The 23,038-nt window shown below is 45.6% G+C and overlaps 1 protein-coding gene across 14 annotated transcripts in view; it reads left to right on the top strand.

Annotated features, from left to right (window-relative positions):
- The window catches only part of LOC144112922 (uncharacterized), a 43,655-nt gene extending 36,990 nt beyond the window's left edge, over positions 1 to 6,665 (top strand). For all 14 annotated transcript variants that reach the window (XM_077645751.1, XM_077645756.1, XM_077645754.1 and 11 more), the window contains one exon: positions 5,520 to 6,665. In XM_077645751.1, the coding sequence (XP_077501877.1) occupies positions 5,520 to 5,599 (80 nt within the window). In that variant the 3' untranslated portion in view covers positions 5,600 to 6,665. The remainder of the gene's footprint in view (positions 1 to 5,519) is intronic.
- Positions 6,666 to 23,038: the final 16,373 nt, after the last annotated feature.

Below are 23,038 nucleotides of genomic sequence, written 5' to 3'. Positions count from 1 at the left end.
TCCGCTGCCTTCGTCCACATGCTGCCGTGCGTCTTCCGATGCCGCCAAACAATGCTTCATGAGCTGCACCTTCGACGGCATTCATTTTCTTCTTTGAAACAACCGCTTCTTGGCTGGAAACTTTGCGCCGCAGTACGTGACGTCGTCATTGCGGCCTCTGCCTGCTGCCGTGTACTGCAGAGAAGCCAGAATGCTGACACCCTTTTAGTCGGCGATTACATCACAATTTCAAATGCTAGCGCAAAAAGATTTCGCATGCTTTACCTGCATGCTTCACACATTCGGCTCATTTAATATCGAATTCTAAAACCTCCTCAGTTGCTCTTTAAGGGTAAAATAATCATCCTGCCTATCGAGGAAGTGGAGTTAGGGTATTTTGAAGTTCCCACTTCAGAAATGGGGAAACAAGTCTGTGTACCATTTCTGAGGTGACAGCTTCAAAACCACATAACTCAACTTCTGTTGTTGGCAGGATGATAATTGTACCCTTATTGCATTCCTTGATGTGAAGAGAAACCAATGGCAAACATTTCGGCTAGTTTCATGCAGCAAAATTTCTTAAAAGCTTCTCGCCAAAACATTTAGAACATACTACACAAGTCCTCAAGGAATTGGGGTGCATAAAATTTTGCCACAGAAAAATACGTGTTCCCTGAAGTTTTCATAATTGTTGACTTCATTAACAAATTTTTTGTTACAAAGACCAGTGTCGCCATTGACCCATTAATGCTATCGCTTAAGGCAGAGCTTAAGTGTCCTTGTCCTTTTCTGGTCTTTTCTCTAATGTTGACTGAGGTGGGAAAATTTCAGTGATTAAGTTACCCACTAACAGCGGTGCTTATAAATATTGGACAGGGTGAGACCCTTATTGTCTTGCACTGCTTATGATTTCCAGAGGCATCGCTGAAAAGAAGGTTACATAGTTAAAAATATTTTCTTGCGCATTTGTGTATGTACAAAATGTGTGTCTGTTGTGTTTGCTGAGAGTATATGGGGAAGCCTTTTTACCTTGCTCTTGTAAATTGTGCTTAAAATTTGTAGGTCATTGCCTGATAATTGAAAGTAATTGGTTACAGCAATAGTTTTGATGAGCTAGCATTTGTTATTGCACAGTTTGTCTATGGTACCTTTTCAAGCTATAACGTGCTATTTGCAAATCCTTTCATTTTATAGAGAAGAGGCCTTAATGCTAATTATCTCACAATGCTTTGCAAAAAAATGTGTTGGCTCTATAGCTGTGCTTCTGCTCCTGAAAATCTTCATGAATATGAGATTAAGATTTTTGAAAATGTGAATATGAGATTCACATTTTCAGTGTTGCTCTGTTGCTGCTGCCTCACTGTTCAGTCACTTCACATCACCAGGAATGTATAACTGCTAGTACCCTGTTTTTAAGACTAAACAGCATAAAGCATGGTAAAAGCACTGGTGAAAATTTTTCTGGTAATACACTGCATTTTTAAGGGACCCAGCGCAGTGGTGCCAATTTACATTTTGCGGTGCTGAGACTTGCAAGAAGTGAGGCTTTTTTTTCCCCATGCCTTTCCGTAGTAATTAACTCCACAGTTACTTTTCTTGTTCCATTATTCCTACTAAGCTTTCACTAATTATTTCAATGTTTGGCTTAGATGCAGTGAGCGTTGGCGGCTTTTTCATTGAAATTGCACTAGAAAAACAGACTTCATTGGCAAAATAGCTAGATTGGAAGTTACATGCCTGCAAAGCTTTCTTCTGTTGGCTACTCCTGCGATCGGCTTCCAGGTAATAAGCGAAATTTTCTGCAAACCCAGAACCTGAGTGACAGTCATTCAACGGCCACCAGGCCATCATGCAAAGCCTCATGTGGTTAGCACTTTATGAGCCATTATTTGCTAACTTAGTGCAAGCAAATGTTGATGTTCCCCATCTTGGGGCAGATTTGTTGCAATATATTGCCTGCAGTTTGAAGGAAGCTGCAGAACCAATGCCATTCTGGCATGTGCGTGTTCTAGACTGGCCTATCCTTTCATGTTGCATACTGCTTCTGTTAACTTTTCTTGCATCCATTGCAAACATGGAATGGGTGTTCTTGTTGTTCCCTGCCTTGTGCAGACAAAAGCATGATGCAGTTGTGTAGACGTTGGAAATTAAACTTAACGTATTAAAAGTTGTGAAAAGCCATGTGATGCTTTTGCCACTAAGTTATCCAGAAAGACAGTTATTTGAATTTGGAACTGAATTAAGAGCATAAAACTTAAAATTGTGTATCACAGAAAAGCAGTTTTGATAATCTCCAAATTTCTCAAAACGTATAAACTCGAGAAAATAGTCCCTGAACTTGTCTGATACAGAGCTCTAATTACTGGTTATTGCATTACTAACTTAGTTGGAGCATTTCTTGTTTCAAATGTAGTCTAAGGTTGTTCATTGGTGCCTAAGCAGAAGTGTTTTCGCAGGCAATTCTTTTTTGTTTAGGCGGTGTATGCGATGTAGTTTTCAGAATTTTCATACTGTAATTGGTATCCCTGCTGTGTCCTAGCTCTTATTCCAAAGTGCAGAAATGTTATGTTTCTGTGACATATTTCAATTTTATTCTTAGTCGCAGAACTCAGTGAGCAAAAGAATTTACATAGGTGTTGCCTTGTATCCTGACGGGACAGCCGGAACTACGATATTCTTTCCCTTGGCAGTACAGTCATGCCTTCTTAACGTGAACACAGTTCCTTACCGGAAAGGAACTGTTCATAAAATAAGTCGTCTCTAATAAAAAATTGTGAAGGAAAAGAAACAAAAACATTTATTCAAAGGAAAAAAACTGACTAAGGCCTGCCTCTCTGCATAGTGTTATGTAATGGAGTGAAAATTAGACAAAAACTTGGCATTTAAAAGAGCATTATCCCATTAGCTATTGCCCTAAAAATAAATAAAAAAGCAGTGCAGTGGCTGTAAGTAGGCCTTGTACTTTCCAGTTTTAATTGAAAAACACTAATAAACAACCGGCAGTACAAAAAATATGAAATCTGTTAAAACCAAAAACACCGGTTCCTGTTCATGTTGAGGCCAGGCAACGACTGTTATCGCGAAGAAACTCTCCTACTTCTTTTCTCATCAAAGCACAGAAATGCTGAAGAGGTACTTGGAGCAATACCGCCAGTGTTTTAAAAACACACATCGAAGAGAGCATTGCCGCAAGGCTTTGTGTCCTCCTCCAAAAATTTTCAGTGGGCATGGCCGAGCACTTAAGTGCAGATAGCCGACTCGATTCTTGGGAAGCTTTTGTCATTAGTAGCGAATTTTACTGGCCGATGCATGGCACCATTTTTTAAAATCTTCAGCGAAGAAGGCTTGGGTTCGGCTGAGCTCATAGGGTAAGGATTAGCCATTTTGTTAGAGAGCACTGGATCACAGCTGTCGTGAAAAGCTCTCAGAAACTTCAGCGTTAAGATCACCGCTTGCTGTCACTTATTAGATTTTGAACTAAAGGGCTTCTTTACAGTGAACCCCCACGGTGGGTTTCTATTACGCTCTTACTGATGTTATGAAGTGTATTAGTGCCCAATTTTGCCTTTTCTCAAGAGTACTGGTGCCCTCAGAGAAACGAGCCTAAAGCTCAAAGTACTTGTTTAAGCTGTAAATTCTAGAATATCCACTAAAACTTCTTAGAATGGCCTTTCAGAGAGAGACATCTGCCTCGTTACTCTGTTATCCAAGACTCTTCAGTCGGAGAGGAACCTTGTATACAAGATGCATCTTGGTTTGAAACTTGTAGCCTTGCTAAAGGAGTGGAATCAGGCACCAGCAAATGGCTACTGAAGCATGGACAGCCTAATTAAATTAAGATGGTAGATGAGAATCTAAAAATGTACCTTGCAGAATTTTTATTGCATTTTAGAAGGTACTGAGACAAGTTGCTTGGTTGGAACACCCAGAATGTCTTGAAGTTCACAGGTTACTCTAGATCTATATCAAAATTATTCACCTTTGTGGAAAGCAGAGTTGCAGAGGAATTTGCACGTTATGAACAGACCTATAGACTCATAGTGTGTGTGAATGTAGCCAGAAGGAGCTTCAGCTGGAAGTCCAAACTTGTCGCCATATGTGTCATTGCTGTCGTAGTTGACGTCGCTTCATTGTTTTGTAAGCTGCATGCATGTGACAAGCTCCTATTGTCCCGAGGGTCTTTTAACATCTAAAAATAGCGTTGAACAAGTATTTTCCAAGTGGGGTGTTGCCTAGACAAGCATGCTATCACAATCTAATCAACAAGGTCAATAATCTTACTACTACACGCTTGTGTACCAGTGACTAAAAAAATTGATCTCTTTGCTTTGATCACCCCTTTTTTTAAACTTTGAGAACTTTTTTTGCAATAATTGCCGCTTTTAATGTTTGCACCATACAGCTAGCTGAAAAACATCGACTTCCCAAAAATAAACAAACATCGAAAAAGATTGGCCAATTTTACTCGCAAATAAACACAGAAAATTCCTTGCCCTAGCTATAAGATTTGCCATGGAGTCTGTTCTACTACTGCTGTTCACTTCTTATGAACCACTTCAGCATACTATCTGCCCCCAGATGGGCTAAGTGTGGTTTTCAGAGTAGCAGAAGCAACTCAAGCAGCATTCTTTACAGGCAGTGGAAAGGCTTGTCAACTGGGCACCTTGGCAATGTAAAGCATGAAACTGCAAGTCTTGAGGCATTCGAAATTTTGCACTGCTTTTCTCTGGTGTTTTGTGCTAAAAATACAAGAATGGGATTGTCTGGCCAAGGGAGCCGAGCTATTGTTCTCATCGCTGCCCACGTTATTGTGACTAAAATACATGGGCCTCAATTGGCTTTGTGCGTGTTCATTGTGTCTGTCATCTAGACAGCGAGTTTCCATATTCACAAGGCCGCAGGTGCTTGATGTTTGTGCTATTTTCTGTCTCATAGTAAAGCCATCTTTTTGTTGAAATTTCCACATTTGACATCCATGAAAGGTAGTCTATTGATCCTGGCTCGCTTTGTATTGGGAGTTTTATATTCTCTCTGTGCTTTAGAGCTCAAAATGTTCTGCATGAATGCACCTTAATAACATATCCACTTGCGCACACACCTTGGCTTTCATATTTATGTCAAAACTGTACACCGAGTTTGAGTAACATAATGTTAGGTTGCGTTTGCTGAATTAATTGGTGTTCAACACAATTTCTGAGGCAGTATATTGTGAACAGGTAACCTATGTGCACAAACTTTGGCATTGCTTTGTCTGCTTATTCTCTGGTCCAGACTTCATAAGGATCTCCTTTGTATTTGCTTTCATAATCAAAAGCGTGCGAAGGTGGCAGAAGTGAAATGTGGGTTTGCAAATGCTTATTTTTTGCTTTTTCAGCAGTGCACTTCCACACTAGTGCTGGTGCAGGGTGCTTTCATGCATGTGCACAGTGTATAGTCAAAGATCCTAATGGTTTAAAGTTTTGCTGTTCACAATCCTTGCAGAGTTAGGGTTGAAAAGTTGTATTGTTGCAGCCCACATAAACAAATGTTTCATTTTTCAGCAATCTGTGCTTCGTGGGAACCAGAACCTGCTGGTGGACGCGGATGTGAACGCAGTGCACGTAGCAGGCAGGATAAGTGATGCCTGTGGCAGAGGGTCACCAGCCACCTTCCTGGGTCACCAGCCACCTTGTTGCAGTGGATATGCTTCTTATTTCATTTGTGTGATGTGTGCACAGCAGGCTCAACAGGTGACACCTGTGACAAGGGGCTTGACCAGTGCACCATCTTGGATCATCATCAGCCACTTGCTGGAGTGAATCGTATCTTCATTTTTCTGTGACATGTCATCTTTGATTCTGTTTACTCATCTGTATATTCCTCCATGTGAACTGTAAATACTTCCAAAAAATTTCATCCCCTGTTATATTTTCAATTTTGCCATTCGCTGTTTGGCATGGGATTGTGACATCTCATAAAACACTGTTGAGATCTTTGGGTTGGGACTTCTGTTGCTGCAGGCAGATGTGCCAGTGGCTAGAGTGCAGTGTGTTGTCCGCCATTGTGTTGGATTTGCCATCGGCTTTTTGATTGATGCAATCAAACTGCTTTATGCATCCGCCGTGGTGGCTCAGTGGTTAGGGCGCTCGGCTACTGATCCCGAGTTCCCGGGTTCGAACCCGACCGCGGCGGCTGCGTTTTTATGGAGGCAAAACACTAAGGTGCCCATGTGCTGTGCGATGTCAGTGCACGTTAAAGATCCCCAGGTGTTCGAAATGATTCCGGAGCCCCCCCCCCCACTATGGCACCTCTCTCTTCCTTTCTTCTTTCACTCCCTCCTTTATTCCTTCTCTTACGGCACAGTTCAGGTGTCCAAGGATATATGAGACAGATACTGTCCCATTTTCTTTCCCCAAAAACCAATTATTATTATTAACTGCTTTATGCCATTAAACTGCTTTTATTTTTGGTGCATTTTAAATTATAACTTGTGAACAATTGTGAACTTTTTCAAGAAAATGCAAATGTACAGATTTTTTCTGGCCAATTACACATAGTGCCTAATGCCTAATACAAGACTTATCAAGAATGAATTGCATTGATACAGATTGCTTTTTATTGTCTACACATTCAATGGTGTTTTGGCTTAGGGGTATAATTATGTGCTTGTCTCATCGGCAGAATAAATGCGGTTGTTCTAAACCATAGTTTGTGTGTTGGTTATAAAATATTTCAAGTGAGCTGCCACATTATGCGATTGCCATTGATGATGGAGCAACAACTGTTGCAGCTTTACTTGTTGCATAAAATTATAGTGTGTCATTCAGGGCCTGAGAAGAGCAACTACTTTCTCTTACAGATACAATATTCTGAACACATAGGTGCTAGTCTGCTTGACCTAGATTGTAAGATTATCAGTACATAGTTTATTCAATGTGCACATCTTGTTATCCAGTAATAGGCAGAATCTGCTGCACTGCAGACTTGTGACAAGGGCACATGAAAAGGGGGCGGGGTGAAGAAAGAACACTGTCCGCTTTCGGTGGTTCAGCATAAGTTGCTCAAGTAATTACATTCACTAATGATAATTATTCTCTGCGTCAATATGAAATTGATTTGTTTGCAGTACATACTTCAAGCTATGGCCGACTTTGCATACACCACTCTTGGAACTGAAGTGGATGCAGGTTCGATCCCAGCAGTAGCAGCCACATTTCGATGGAAGCGTGGTGCATAAGACGCCCTTGTTCTGTGCAATGTTTGTGCTGCAGTGCAAATATTGAAATGGGATTCTTAATGGTCTCAGTTCAAATGTTTCATTGGCCCATTTCCTGTAGCTGCTGGGACGAATAGCTCCTGGGACCAGCAGCTGCCCTGTTATCACTGAAATGTTTCTTTGGATAAACCATTCTTATAAAGACCTTTGTTTCGTAATTTTTTTTTAGAAAGTTGCAAAAAGTGTTAAAAAGTAAGTTTCTGAAGATTAGGCATGCACGAAAAATTAAGGTAAGCACATACAACTTATGCTAAAATGTCAGTCACCTGCAGGGTTATAAATATGCCTATAGTGCAAATATGGAGCTTTAAACCCCACTCTGCAAGCACAAGAGCAGTCTAAGTACAACAGTGATAGCGTGTGGAACTTGTGGCATTTTCCAATCTGAGATTTTTGCTCCTCAAGCAAAAAAGTGTGCTTCAATCGGTTGTTTTAAGTCCAAATCCCGTATTCTTGCTGGCCTAGATGTATATTGGGCTCCTCCATGGATTCAAGGCCCTACTGCGGATCTTGGATTTGAATATGCCATTACACACCCATGTTGAAACTAATATGGGCGCTTCAATATGCTCCCTACATATATTTGTATATGCTATACAAACATTAGAAAAAGGTTCCAGTTAAACTGCAAAAACTGCTTGGCTGGAACCAGCGGATCCCAGCACAACCAGTTGGTCCTCTAGTGAGACCACAAACATTAAAGAAAACTGGATTCTTACTCGGACCAGTAGAACCCAGCACGAAACCATGACCATTTCATTTGTCAGCAAACCAAATATATCCTGATGGTTTCAGGTGAAACCATGAGAGACCAGAATAATGGAAGAGAGAGAGAGGCGGCCGTAGTGGAGGGTAAGAGATTAATTTGAATGACCTGGGGTTCTTTAATGTGCCCCCAGATGAAATTGTTTATTAATGGTGATTTCCACTGGTCGTGCCGGAGCAGCTTTTCTTGCTCCGCGACGACGAATTCGAGTTCCACTGGTCGACCTGGACCGACCGCGCGAATTCCGCTGGTCGTTTGGAGCAACTCCGTTGCATATACAGGAACACTAATTAGGACGACGAATTCGAGTTCCACTGGTCGACCTGGACCGACTCCGTTGCATATACTGGAACACTAATTAGGATCATCTGACAGCGCCGTATGGCGGACGCGCGCTCTACGGCGGGCAGAAAAACCGGTAGTAGTAGCTCTATGGAAAAACCCCAGACGCTTCAGGCATGTTCTTCAAGACAACGTTTAAAAACGTTGCTTCAGGAGTCATTGCTTTTTAAATAGGCTAACGTTCGCAGCGATCCTAGCGGAAATTACCCTTCTTTTGTCTCACTTTTCACTCTAGTCGTGTCGTGCCGTGATCTCTCTTGCTGTGCGGGATCACAGCTGCGTCTACGGAAAATCCACGATGGCTCCGGCGAACTATGTTGAGACTGCAGTGGTTCCGACGCATTCAATACCACGGCCGCGTGATGTGCCTTTTAAAGTTCGCGTCCCAGTTCGTGTGACTTACTACGATGGACCAGCCAAAGTCTTCCTTCGTTACAACCCGCCTGGCTTGCCTGAATACCCCTACGAGAAGTTCTGCGTTGGCGACGGGAGACGCCACTTACACAAAGTCTTTGTTGGAATGTTTTGCCTGGTGTGCCAGGACGGCAGAATGGAAGAGGGTCTTCGCGCGCAGATAAGAGACGTGCACAGAAATTCGAACGGCTTACATGCACTGGCCAGAATCCTGTACGTAGACACCGGCTGCGAAGATATTGTCGAGCTGAACTGTGTGTACCCCATCGACGAGCGAGCGGCAGCCGAACCGCGCGGGACCGTGGAATGCTGCCTGCGTAGGTTACGGCCAACATTGAGCAGCACACGCTGGGACTTGATAAACATGTTGCCCAGCAGCTGCGAATACGAAGCCATATTCCACAGCGTCTCAGACATGGGCGTCTGCGAGGTTGATCTGTTCGTTATATGCTCCACAACGAGAATGGGACCGGTTAGACTAAATGTTGGCGAGAACCTTGTCTATAGTGGCTTTGCCCAATTCCTGAGTTAACTTTATGACATCCCGGCTAAGGACGGAAACCCAGCCCAAGCTACAAGCAAGCTTGCATCGCCCTCGTGTGAAGAAGGCTCCACCAAGACGCCTGAAACATCACCATCGACTCTTTCAGACCGCGCTGACACTCCCAGCGAGGGGTCGGCGCCTTGCTGTGAATTAGCGACGGCGGAAGAACCAAGGGGATATTCCTGAGACATTATAGTCACATATATTTAAATGCACACCTGATCACATGGACAGCTGACTTCCAGATCGAAAGACCTTTTGGAAGTGTGCAGCATTATAAGCTCCTCATGCAGCGAGAGCGCATGCCCTGAACGTGAAGTTAAAAAAGGTTCATACTTGATCTGTCGTGATTTTCCACATGCGACGGGAGCCAGGGTAAGAGTTGAAGAGGTTCTGGACTGTGATGTTTCATATTTTTAATAGACTATGGCAATAGGAAGGTAGTGAGTTCGTCATGCCTGTTCAGGCTAGACCGAAGGCTTCGTTCCATAAGCCCTCTTGCACTGAGGTTCCATGTTACTGGTATTCGACCATGGTCAGAGTGGACTGAGACAGCTGTCACGAGTTTTGAAGCACTCACTCAGGCTGACACCAAGCTTACAGTGGAAGTTCTGGAGAGACAGAACTGTGGTGACGAATTTGGTGACAAAGTCCACTTGGTAAAATTGTTTAGCAAGACTCATGGCAATGTGGCTGAGTGCATGATCAGAGATGGCTATGCAAGGATGCCGATTGAAAGAAAGGCGAGAAAGACAACACCTGGACAAAGTACAAATTTTGGAGACATGCAGTTGGATCCTATGCAGGATGACTACAACGATGTGCTTAATAGCTACGGTGTGAACACCGATGACCCAGGTGTGGCAACCTCGAAGTTTACTGTCAAAAATGGTCACCGCATCTGCAAATTTTTCAACGCACAAGGCACCTGTAAGCACGGACAATATTGCGTTTACAGCCATGTTGCTGAAGAAGCGAGTTAAGCGCTACTGCACGTAAATGAGCCAGTTCTGAGCCTTTCAAGAATAATGCAGCCACCTGTTGTGGAAAGCTGGGTGTTTGGACAGGTGTCTGCATGCAATAGCCCAAGTTTCTTCTTCCTGGTATTGCCTTATGGGAAAAGTCATTTGTGCAGCTGATTGTCGTAGGCATGGCTTCCAGGTCAAAGCTGTCTTTGAAAGGCCTCATGGAAGACATGCAACGTGAGTGCAATCTCAGGAAATTCAGCGAGGTCAGATCGTTCACAAAGGCCAAAGAGAGCTTGTGGCTGCGAGGAGCAATCACGACGCGCGTTGGTACAGAGGACAAGTTGTGTCAGTTGGCCACAGTGATGTTCTCCAGGTGTTCTTTGTGGACTTCGGGTTTTATGAGTGGGTACCAGAGGAGAAGGTGAAGGCCCTCGATGTGTGCTTCGCACACTTGCCATCATTGCAGGCACATCCGTCTTGCATTGTGGGAGATGGATTCAGTTGCCCCGGTGACAAGACAGGATGGGACGCGTAAATGCGTGAGGTGTTTCTGAACTGCGTCACTCGCAAGGACCTCCTTTTGAAATTGTCCGAATTTTGGACGGACTTCTGCATGTCAGGCTATTCTTTTTCAAGGATGATAAGCTCTTTAATGTAACTGACTGTATGACAGCTTGCAAGAGACGCTCAAAGAAGAATGCCGTATGCGCTCCATCTTTACAAAAACTCGTAGGGTTCCTTTTTAGGTGTGCATGATGTTTTGTTTTTGATGTTTATGCAAACAAGTGTGGCATTTTCTTAGGTGTGGATGGTCATTTGTTTTTGATTGAGTTTAATTGTATTTTTAAGTAGGTGAATTTACCTTTGACAGAACTTGATGACTGTGTACCAAAGTTAGTGTGCACTCCATCTTTACAAAAGCCCTTAAGGGGCCTTCTTAGGTGTGTAATATCTTTTATGTTTGACATTGCATGCATTGTTATCATTTATATGCATTTACCCTTGACAAACCTAATGACTCTGGCCCAAAATTTAGTAATAAGTGTGAGATTTGTGCTTTTTTTACAGTAGCAACGTGCACTATGCATTCAGTGAATAATAAATTTTTTGTGTTTGAGGTACATGCAGAGAAAACTGGTTTCTCATTTAATAAAAGGTATAGTACAAGGAATGAAAGTCTTACTGACTGCACAGAAACGTTTGCAGAAACTACACATGGGTTTGAAGCTGAAGAAACAATTTCATTCTCTTTGATAATGTGCTTAGCTTTTATAGAAAACTCGCTGGAAAATGTGAGTGCATTCAGCACTGGCTCAGCATTTTGAGGCAAAGCTGGAAAAACAAGCAACGTTAAGTGGGTCATAAAGTAAAATTTGTGGCAAGAGTTGTACAAAAGAGTTAAGTTTTATGATAAATGGATGTGCAACATTATGCCAGGCTTGATGTTTGAAGCTGATGGTCTTCTCCTTTCCAGGTGCTCTCCTATCTCTTCATTATCTGCACCACTCAAATTGGGCAGAAATTGAGGTTAGATGATAGAAAAAGAAACAATAATAATTTTAGTGGCACTGGGTACTATTGGGGACAAAGCTTCCAGGGGCTGTATTCTGTAATAAATAATCCATTCCACTTAGCCATGTTGTCAATGTTGCAAAGGGAACAGCAGGTAGGAAAGTGAATGCCTAAATCCCAGACATAGCCAATGTGGCCACAGCACCGCCACTAGCCAGCATCTTGCTGCCACATCCAGTCCGGCCGAGTCACATGGACCACGCTCTTCCAATTTGTCTTAGAAGCTCTTTCCTGAGAGGGCATTATTGGTGATAAAGCTCTTCAGGGATGTCAAAGATGTCGTTCTCTGGTATCTGTGCCCGCCAGCCAGTGCGACACGGGCTTGAGATGTGTCAGAACCAGTAACACCTGCTCTAATGCCCTGCGGCAATGGGAGCAGCAACGAATGGCAAAGGACCAAATGAAATAGCAATGGGATGGATTTTCACAAAATACGGCCTCAGGACACGCAAAAAGTGGTCCAAGCACATAGCTGCCATGTCTGTAAAGGATCACTTCCATTGGACTACCACAGTTTATAGGATCCTGGTCCACAAGTTGGGCTCGAGCCACTGTGTAACACTGTGTAGCTACCAGAGCAAGCTCTGCAATGGCTCTTTATTTTGTTTTACTTTCTGTCACATTTTCTCCTGTGATATGGTTCAGTGATGAAGTACTGGCTGCAACAATACTAGTGCATGATGCTTTCAGAGCACGGCTAAGGTTATCAGCTGGGTTTGGTGGAGGGGAGACGCAAAAGGCACCCATGTGCTGTGCGATGTCAGCACAGCACACGCGAAAGAGAGATCCCCAAGTGGTCGAAAATTTTCCAGAGCCCTCCACTGTGGCACCTTTTGTCTTTACCCCCCCTTTTCTTTCACTCCCTCCTTCATCCCTTCCCTCACAGCATGGTTGAGGTGTCCATGGAGAAGTGAGACGGTTAATGCTTCTTTCCCTCCCTCAAAACCAATTTCTTTATAGCTCACTGGCCTCAGGTGCTTCACTTACACAATAAGCTTACCCTGTTTATTCCACTTCTCTGGTAGTCCATATGCTTCCTTTGACAACCTAACACTTCTCTGTTGTGGTTGGTATGGTGTCAACTGCTCTAACATTGTAGATATCACCTTATGAGTACATTTTGATGGAGCACCACCTTGCATGGCCTAGAAATGCATGTGGCACTTAACACAAGAAAAATATCACTCAAGCATCTCCTATGCATACCAGCAGCCAATACTAACTCTAGCCATACATGCGTGCGTGGAGTCGGACTGATTATGGCCTTGGAATCGGTGAGAGGGCTTTTAGTAGGCTAGCTTTACATCTGCTGCCAGGAGCAAAACTGCTGTATGCCTCGTGCTACTGTGTTGCTTGCTGCTCTTGCAATGCCTTTTGGTGTTTTCGTTGGGCAGGAATGCTACAGATCAGATGGAGCAGACTGGTTCACCTCGAGATAAAAGCAGTCACCTCCTCACTTGTTTTTACACCTGATCCTGCCAAGAAATAGCACAGCAATGGTAAGTGAACCTCGAGTGGTATACTCCATTTTTGTTTCCGACCGTATGTGTCGGCATGACGTGCACTTATGAATTGAAGTGGTCAGCATTTGAAGTGTAATAAACATTAAGCAAGACTGTATGAATAGTAAATAAAGCAAAATTGGAAAGTTGTTTCGAGCTAGAGTCACTGTCACGGTAGCAGTTTGCTAGCCTTATGTTATTTCACAAATTCTACTATCATTCCATACTTTATGACGATTTATTTCAGCCACTTCTCGCAATCTTCTGGCACTGCGGCCATGATAACAAAGTAAAATGCATAACGTGATGCTAATTGTTTTACGGAAGGTCATTTATGTGCCACATATATATATTGGAACAGCCTGCCATCACATGTTGCAAATAAAGCAAACATGATTTATAAACGTTTTGCACTCTGATAATAAGATTTAGCTGGCTTCGAGCCCAGCCGTGAGTTGTGTTATATGCATTAAAACTTGTGAATACTACCTGTGTAGTTGTTTTTTGCTGTGTACATCACTTCTTTGGGCAAGAAAATGTGCCAAATAGGTTACAAAGACTCAAAAAGAGAAGAGAATGACTAGACTGATGAAGTGAAAAAACTAGTAAGGAAAGGAAATTTAGGCGCAGTAATTGTCTCACATCTTGGTGGGCATCCAAAGGGGGCTTACGAGAAGGGAGGAAGGTGGGAGTGAAAGAAGAAAGGTTGGCCATAGTGGAGGGCTTCAGAATAATTTTGACCACAGGGGGATCTTTAACGTGCACTGACATCGCACAGCGCACGGGCGCCTTTTGAGTTTGGCCTCCATCGAAACGTGGCTGCCGCGGTCGTGTTCAATCACGGGTACTCCAGCTCAGTCGCTGAAAGCCCTAATCACTGAACCTTACTCTCAATTGATTTTAAGAGCGTTAGCTCTTACTAACTACTTTTGTCAAGGACGTGTCTGTCTGCAATGAAGGTCAAATTGACCAAAACAGTAAGTGACATGGGCAGGTCAGAACGGTTTCCAGTTTTCCACACAGAAAACAGTAGCCATTCTTTTCTCGCTGAATCGAGGCATACAAGCCGACCCATTCATACACCTGAACGGAACACAGATACCCGCCAAAAATGAGCACAAATTTCTGGGGATAACCTTTGACAAAAACTCACTTTCCTGCCTCGTATAAACGCACTGAAAAAAAAAAGCCTCCGGATCCCTAAATATACTCAAAGTACTGTCACGTAAGCATTGGGGGGCTGGCAGGACATTTCTTTTACAAATTTATTGCTCAGTGGTACGCTCTACCTTAGATTACGGATGTTTAGTTTACAGGTCGGCGAGACCTTCGTCCGTGAAACGACTAGATCCAATACATAATTTAGGTTTGCGTCTTTCCTCTGGTGCTTACAGGACGTTGCCCATAAATAGTCTTTATGTAGGAATCAACAAACCGTCACCTGCAGACAGAAGAACCATGCTCACATCCTCATACATTTTAAAAATCCATTTGCTGCCCAAACACCTATGTTACCCAATAGTCACAAAGTGCCCATCTAGAACACTGTTTAAAAACAAACCGCTAGCTATCGGGCCACTCCGCCTGCGTTTTGAACAGATGTGCCAAAACTTCGGCGCACTAGATACATTACCTGATATTGCTCAGCGACGAGATCCACTGCCTCCATGGTAAAATTTTCCTGCAATCTGTGATCTCATTCTTAGACTGTGCCATAAAAAACAAACTCCACAACAAATTATAGTACAAGAATTCCTTGCACTTGAAGAAAAATACAGTAGTTCTACTCAGTTTTATACAGATGGTTCAAAAACGGACGTTTACATAGGAAGCGCAGTGGTGTGAGGGAAGTCGGAAAAAACAGTACGACTTCCACAGTGCTCATCCATCTTCACTGCAAAATGTTACGCAGTCTGTGTGGCCATAGAAAAATGTAGAAAATGAGAACCTCACCAACAGTATTATTTACACAGACTCCCTCAGTATACTTACAGCTCTGGACTCTACAAATGCAGCGACTCCGATTCTTGGTGACATACACAAGATAGCAAAAGCCACAGCTCGAGGACAAAACACAAAATTCTGCTGTGTTCCCAGTCATGTCGAAATAAAAGGCAACGAGAGGGCAGATGTCTGCGCTGCAAAAGCTCATGGCAAGGAAATAAAGAAAGTAAATTTACCTTTTAAGGATTGCATGAACTTAGTACAACGTAAATTGAGAGAAAAATGGCAGTCGGCACGGAACGGCATAGTGAATAATAAACTACACTTGGTAAAGCCGGTTTTAGGTGAATTTAAATCGTGTGCACCAGGAACGTTTTAAGGAAGTGATTTTATGTTGTCTCCGGACAGGCCACACGCGCACCTTACGCACAACTTTTTGCTAACAAATCAAGACAAACCTGTTTGCGAATGCGGAGATGATCTTACGGTTAATCACATTTTATTTTCATCTGTGAAACTGGAAAAACTAAGAAAAAAGTACTTTATTCAATTTTATAATGAATGCATTCCTTTTCATCCAGCACTGCTCTTAGATGATAATGCCATTGTTAACATACCTTCCATTTTTAGCTTTTTAAAAGAAGCAGGGGTACTTGAAAAACTAAATTTTGAACCACTGGTTTGCTTTATTACATGATGCACCTCAGCCACTTTCTCATTCCTGAGAAGCATGGGGCTTTTTGATTGGTTGGGAGCCTCAGGATCCTTGCCCAGCCAAGGATAGTTGCTGAGGCTACCTGGCCTTCTCTAGGGCTTTTACCTTTAGCCATTTATAGATTTATTCTTCTCTGTTATTACTAGGCAGTACAATCTCTTTCGGCCATCTACACCATCGACGATTTTTCATATTCCTAAACATTCTACAGAAAACAAATTCTATACCTTGAGCTTGGCGCATGATGGCCTTAATGGCCTATGTGCCATAAAACCCAACACAACACATAACCACGTGACCACAGTATATCACACGGCAAAAGTGAGCGCGTGGCCTCAATTAATACATATACTTTCGATCCATTATATATATGCCAGTATAGCGACCATCGAGGTGGGATCCCCCCCCCCAGGACCACCATTTGCATAAAATTTGGTAATAATAATAATTGCTTTTTGGGGAAAGGAAATGTCGCAGTATCTGTCTCATATCGTTGGACACCTGAACCACGCCGTAAGTGAAGGGATAAAGGAGGGAGTGAAAGAAGGAAGAAGAGGTGCCGTAGCAGAGGGCTCCGGAATAATTTCGACCACCTGGGGATCTTAAACGTGCACTGACGTCGCACAGCACACGGGCGCCTTAGCATAAAAACGCAGCCGCCGCTGTCGGGTTCGAACGCGGGAACTCCGGATCAGTAGTCGAGCGCCCTAACCACTGAGCCACCGCGGCGGGTGATATAATAAAATTTGGGGGCCACCCGTTTGACGCATAATGTTCGAAGTGGTGTCGAACGACTTGGCATGTTTTTGAGGATAAAATTAGTAATTAAGATGAAGACCAAAATATGTGTGGGATTCGTATACCGACGACTTTTCCGGCGCCAAACGGTGCATTCAAGTAACTTTAAACGGCCATTACGGCCGAACCGTTTGTCGCAGGGGGTACTGGATGGTGTCAAATGATTCGTCGTGCCGTGATGCACGCGTTTATAGAATTTATTAGCTGATATAATGAAGAATTATACCGGATATAGCAACTGGCTATGGACCTCCTTCACCCCGCGACGTCACGAAGATGCGGTGGCGCTGATGTTAGCAGCGACTTTCGCATGGTAGGCAAAACAGGTTACGCTTGCCCGTGTCTACCGCAGCTGCCGCAGCTACCGGCGGCTGCTTCAAGCCTGTGAACTGCAGAAGCAGCATGTATTGACCGGCTGCGTCACTGCTGGATCCGCGTAGTAGCATAAAAAATATTAAATTAGCCTCGATAGGTTTCTCGCGCATAAATGCCGCATTCGGAAACTGGCCCACAGGCATTACGCCACGGTAGTAAAGCGCGAAGTCTGGGATTCGATAGGCACTGCCACTCAATGCACTTAATAGCATGCAAGTTACTGCGTTCATTCACCTGAACTTCAGGATAGTAGGCTAATAATTGCTCAAGGAAAAAAAAGACATATGCAGCTGCACACGTACTTATCACCTTGAGCCGGAGTGCACGGGGCGCCGACAGGTTCACTCGCCCCCAAGGAATGCGTTTTTTTGTTAATAGCACACCATGTTTTAATGGCGCGTTTTATGACATTTAATATTTACTTGAAACTGTTTCTTGATATGACGACGTAATTATTTCATTCGAGTAGAAAGAAGTCTGGTAAGTTGCGTCAATCTTGCGCGGTCGCGTTGGTGTGCTTAGAATAGCGTACCTTAAGTATGCTAAACGCCATATGTTTTTCATTGCATCATGCATGTGTCATGTTTCATGAGGTAGTACATGATCGCGAAGCTTGTTTGAAAAGAAGCAGCCGCACGCGTGCTACTAACAGACACGTGGCGAGATTGAGAGGGGACGCGGCAATGAAAAGTGTTTTCGTTATTTATGCATGTGATATGTAACTAAACTTGGTGCAAATATCAAATTCCTACGCTAGTTTCAGTAATTCCTTTTATTTATAGCTATACCTGGTGCAGTTCTGGGTAATTATAATTAACACCGTCGTCAAGTCCCCCCAAGGTCTCAAATAATTGAGTAGATAGTGCGCAGTTTTTTTATGCCAGCATGTACATAAAGCCCTGTTCTGCACGATGACGCGATTAGTTCTTTTTCTATATGATCAGTACTTGTGCATGCATAGTTACATGAAAACGTTTCTTACAAGAAATAACTAACACAGTACTGCACGTGTAGGGTAAAAAATCGAGAGGTTTATTACGCTCCTCAACGTCTCAGGAGTAGTTTGCGACAAATGGAATCATTTGATTTTCATGCGAATTACGAAGGTGAGCGATCCAGTCGCAGAAAATGTGAGAGGTCACAAAACGAACCTTAAAGTTTATGGCATCTTCGCTATCGCTTTGGTCAAAGAAATGCGGCACTGAAATCAAAGAAATTACCTCACAATTTTTGACGACCACACTTCTAAAAAGCGTAATTTATAAATTTGTACTCAATATTTTGCTATAATTTTTCGTCACGAAACTAGACTTCAGGGCTAAGAAAGAAATAATTCTATAAATCAAAAATTTTCACCAAATCGACCAGCTTAACAAGAGGACAAGTTGGCCTGGCTGGTGCGTGGTCATGCGGCTAAAAACAGCGCTAAGCGAGACAGAGGAGATCAGGGACACGACGCTGTCCCCACTTTTCGCACAGCGCGACACGTACATATGTCAGCAGACGATGAGCGCACGTCTGCTCCGACGAAACAAGGCCAGCACTTCCCCTCACTATTGTCCCGAACTAAAATCATTCCGGCTAGTGCAGAGTGTCAAAACTTGTTTTATTCAATGCCTGGCGCATAAATAAACGGCAGGAACGCTTTATACATGTTTACTACTAACCATATATACAATACAGTGGAAAACTATTTCTCTTTATAGGCCGCACGTGGCCGACGCGAGCTCGTGTACTTCAACAAATTACTAAGTTGGAAGCATCGACCATTGCTATGATTCGCAGAAACTGGAAACGCGCCTACAAGCCTTGAAAACCCGCGCTCAACACCTATCCGCGACGCCACTCCCCGACCTTTTGCCTTACAACGAGCTCGCTAGCGACTGCAGCGCCACCTCGTTTGTTTACAAACATGCAGCAGGTCCATAAGTAGCAATAGTAGTGCAATATCCATGAGGTAGATGGCGCTGCTTGTGTCTTAGAAGTAAAGTCCAGAGGACCTTAATTAGAAGGGATGTTTCCGAAAACAAAAAAAAAACATCCGCAGATGTTTGGATTTGGTCCTCTCCGCGTTTGCAGCGCACACTTATGTAAGCACGACACTCCCGTAGCTAACGCTCTTTTTTTAAAGCGAAATTTATTGCCCCAGGGCATCAATGATTGGTCAAGGTGTGATGATGTAGTAGAGATTAAATGAATGGAAAAAGGTTAGCTGATTTGATGAAGTCCAGTAGAGAACGATGGTACGGTCCCTGCGTCCAGGCAATGTATGAAGCAGGGTTGCTTGGTGAAAGACCTGCTACCATCAGGTGCCGGATCCTTGTATGTTTGTGAGCTGGGCAGTCCCACAGTAAGTGATGAATGTCGGCCTCAATGTCCTCGTGTTTACATATCGGACACCCTGGCCGAGGAAACAATCCTCGTCGGTACTAAGGCCACTTCCGAGTGATGGCTGGTGTGAGGGAAACCCCGACCCGGATCATCCTAAGCCCAACCTCCTCTGCACGGGTAAGACCGCGGGGGAGGGTTAAAGCACACGGAGGGATGAGAGCACGTGTGCGGCGCCGGAGGAGTTCCTTTCTTGATGAAAGGAGGGTAAAATTGTCCAAATGAAGGAGCCGAGGCGGCGATGAGTTTGTATTCGCAAGGCGGGTCGCTAATTATGCCGGGCTTTGATAGGTCAGCAGATACCGTGGGACCCACTCAATACGTACTGGCTGCAGGATGCGTGCCGCGAGCCGGTGGATGTCCTGACATATCGTTGGACAGCGGCTAACACGTCGTAGCAACCGGACAACTTGAAGGGCGTCAGTGCGGATGACAACGCGGGCCGCAGGGAGCATAGTTATGTCGGCCACGGAGCAGAGTGCTTCTTGAACTGCAACGAGCTCAGCACAAAAGGACGAAGGGGGTTCCGTAAGCTGAAACCAAGAGGTTTGATTCAGGGCAGGTCTCTAGGCCTCTTCTAAAAAACAGACGCTGCTCCACAGTACCACTCGTAGACAGCTGCGGTTCCACCACACCTGTTCAGAATCCGCCTTGCGACTAAGGCAGCCCTAAACCTACCTCGTAGCACTAGTACAGCCAAACCCCTTGCACTAGGCATGCATAACACCATTCAGGAACTAGTTGACGCGCACCTTGAGACACAGTACTTTAGACTTGCCACGAGCGCCACTGGCCGCCATATACTCTCCTCCCTTCGCACCAACACACTGGCTAACAAGTCAACCCTATAGATTGACGCATCCATACACCACACGTTGTGAAACCCCTTCCTCGAAACGCCCATCCCCAATATCAGATCCCTCGCCGCGTAGCTCGCGCTAATACCCTCCTTAAGTATTACGGGCAAGCCCACGATGCCATTTGGGTAGGCGCCGCATGTACAGCGCATGAAGCGGTAGCAGTTGCCTACAATCAAACCCTACCTCACTCCCTAACTCAGCGACTTCCGTCGGGCTCTACGCCCGAGGAGGCAGAGGAGACCGCCAATGCCCTTGGATCGCCGTGAGCGCTCGGAGCAAACGGGCGCACCTCACATGCGTTCCGTATTTCTCCGACCAAATTCCGTGTTCCGGGCCACTTACGTTCAACTTTTTTTTTTGCCCTGGACGTACAACTACCGCTCCGGGCCCGGTGTTGTGTTTTTGAGACCCAGGTAGGCAAGATTTCCGGCATTTTCGACCAATTTCATTTGGCCACGCCAGCAGCTGCGGCGGCGACGCTGCGTCCCGCCGAGCCCAACTACGCCTCGACTATGCCGTACACTGTGGAAGGCACCCACATTACCGCCGCGGAATTATCCGACGGCACATGGACGGCGTTCGAGATGCAACGCCGATACCGAAGACCATCTCCGATTCAGCAACAACCTGCTGGAGCCCAGACTACAGCCTCGACACCTGCTATCCCGAAACCGCGGCGTCGCGGCCGCCCTCCACCGCCGACCAAGAAACGTCCGCTTCCCCGCCTGCCCTTGGAAGACCTCAAGATAGTCCCCCGCCCGCAGGGCACACTCAACCTCCACACCGTCGGCCCCGCATGACTGGCTGTTGCCATCTGCGAAGCCGCCAAAGTCGACAAACGCCTGGCAGTCACTGCCGACCAGGTCCGAATACACCCCACTAACAACACAGTCAGTCAGCACGCCCGACCGTGATGTGTTACGCCAAGGTCCAAACCATCACCATCGACACCACAGCAGTACCGGTCGCCGCCTATGCCCCAGCCCCGGACAATTCCGTGCGGGGGATCCTGTACCGGGCCTACAGCTATGAAAGCGACGCTGAAATCCTCGCCTAGCTTCGGGCTCGCAACACCGACCTCCCCATCGTTTCTGTGCGCCGTATGGACCAGACACGACACTTTGTCGTCACTTTCGCTACCACCAATCTTCCCCGATACATGCGGTACTAAGGCTTTACCTTCGAGGTGTTCTTTTACAAGGGGCGCCCGGAGGCGTGTTTCAACTGTCGCAAGCTGGGCTACAGGAGCCCCAACCAGCAGGCCAACCACTCACCTGTCAAGCCACGTGCATCGTGTGCAAAGGCCCACATCCCACTGGCAGCAGGAGCTGCAAATACCGTTTCGTGGCCACCTACCGGCCCAAATCATGCCAATCATCCACGGATACAGACACTGACCCGGAACCTTGCCACATGGCCGCCAGTCCGGAGGCCGCGGCAACCAACAACGACCCCCGAGAGGTGACTCTTTCGCGCCACTGCGAAGCAGCAGCTGCAGCCACAAGAGCCGTAGCCGCTCCTCATCACGCTCTCGGAGTTCTCGGGCTAACTCCCAGACCAGGCCGGAGAGCAAGCCCGCCAAGCAAGTCGGATGGAAGACTCCTCCACCAGCTCCAAGCCAAATAACTGGCCAACCCGCAGGTAAAGGAACTGGCAGACATGGTCAAACAAATACAGCTCCAGCTAGCACAGGGCAATGGCAAAATTCACAGCCTGGAGTCGGCACAGGCACACGAAAAACCGCAGCCGCAGCAGATGGCTAGCGTTCCCAACCCCTATCACACCAATGACACCAACATGGACACCGACCAGCACAAATGCACTAAGCGCAAGGCTCCCCCACCCTCCACCTCCGACAGTGATGCCAAATTCGATGCCTTTGACGTTCGTGTCTCTAAAATAGAGGGCGCCCTCCAACGGCTGACCCCAACTATTGACCGTCTCATTGACGGCTGTTCCGCCATGGCAGCCAATATTCACACCATCACCATCTGTCTCAAATGGTCTACCCCCCCCCCCCCCCCCCCCGCGCACTCAGTGGCCTGGTCCGAGTCCTGCGCCCGAGAGTGCAGCCGCGCGCGCGTGGTCTGGTGGTATTATCAATACCGCCATAGCGCCTCCGCAGCGCCCCGAACCCCACACGAAACGCGACGGCTAGCGCGCCCATCACGGTATGGCAGTGGAACTGCAGGGGCTTCATGGCAAAGCGGAGGGCCTTGGAGCATACCCTGCAGGTTAAGCCATACACACCCCACATTATAGCGTTCCAAGAAACGTACACTGACACCAATCTCACCGGCTGTGTCACCTACAACCAACCGGTGGCGCCGGATCTCTGCCCGAGTACCGCCACCCTCGTACACCGCAACCTCACAGCCAATCAGCTCGATCTTTACTACGCCGAAGTTACGCACAATTTCGTGCAGGTCCTTCCCAACAGCCGAACCCAATCCCCGCTCAACATCTGAAACGTGTACATCCCCCCAGTGACAAGAGCACTAAAGTAGCCACTCTCCTCCGCAAGGCCTTTGCAGCCGCGCGAAACGAGATGCAACTTATAATGGGCGACTTTAACGCACCGCACGCCGAGTGGGGCTACCCCCGCAAAGCCTGTGG

This window comes from Amblyomma americanum, chromosome 1, assembly GCF_052857255.1.
Source record: "Amblyomma americanum isolate KBUSLIRL-KWMA chromosome 1, ASM5285725v1, whole genome shotgun sequence".
NCBI lineage: Eukaryota > Metazoa > Arthropoda > Arachnida > Ixodida > Ixodidae > Amblyomma > Amblyomma americanum.
The sequence above is the reverse complement of the archived record's forward strand: the minus strand, read 5'-3'. Positions and strand labels throughout refer to the sequence as shown.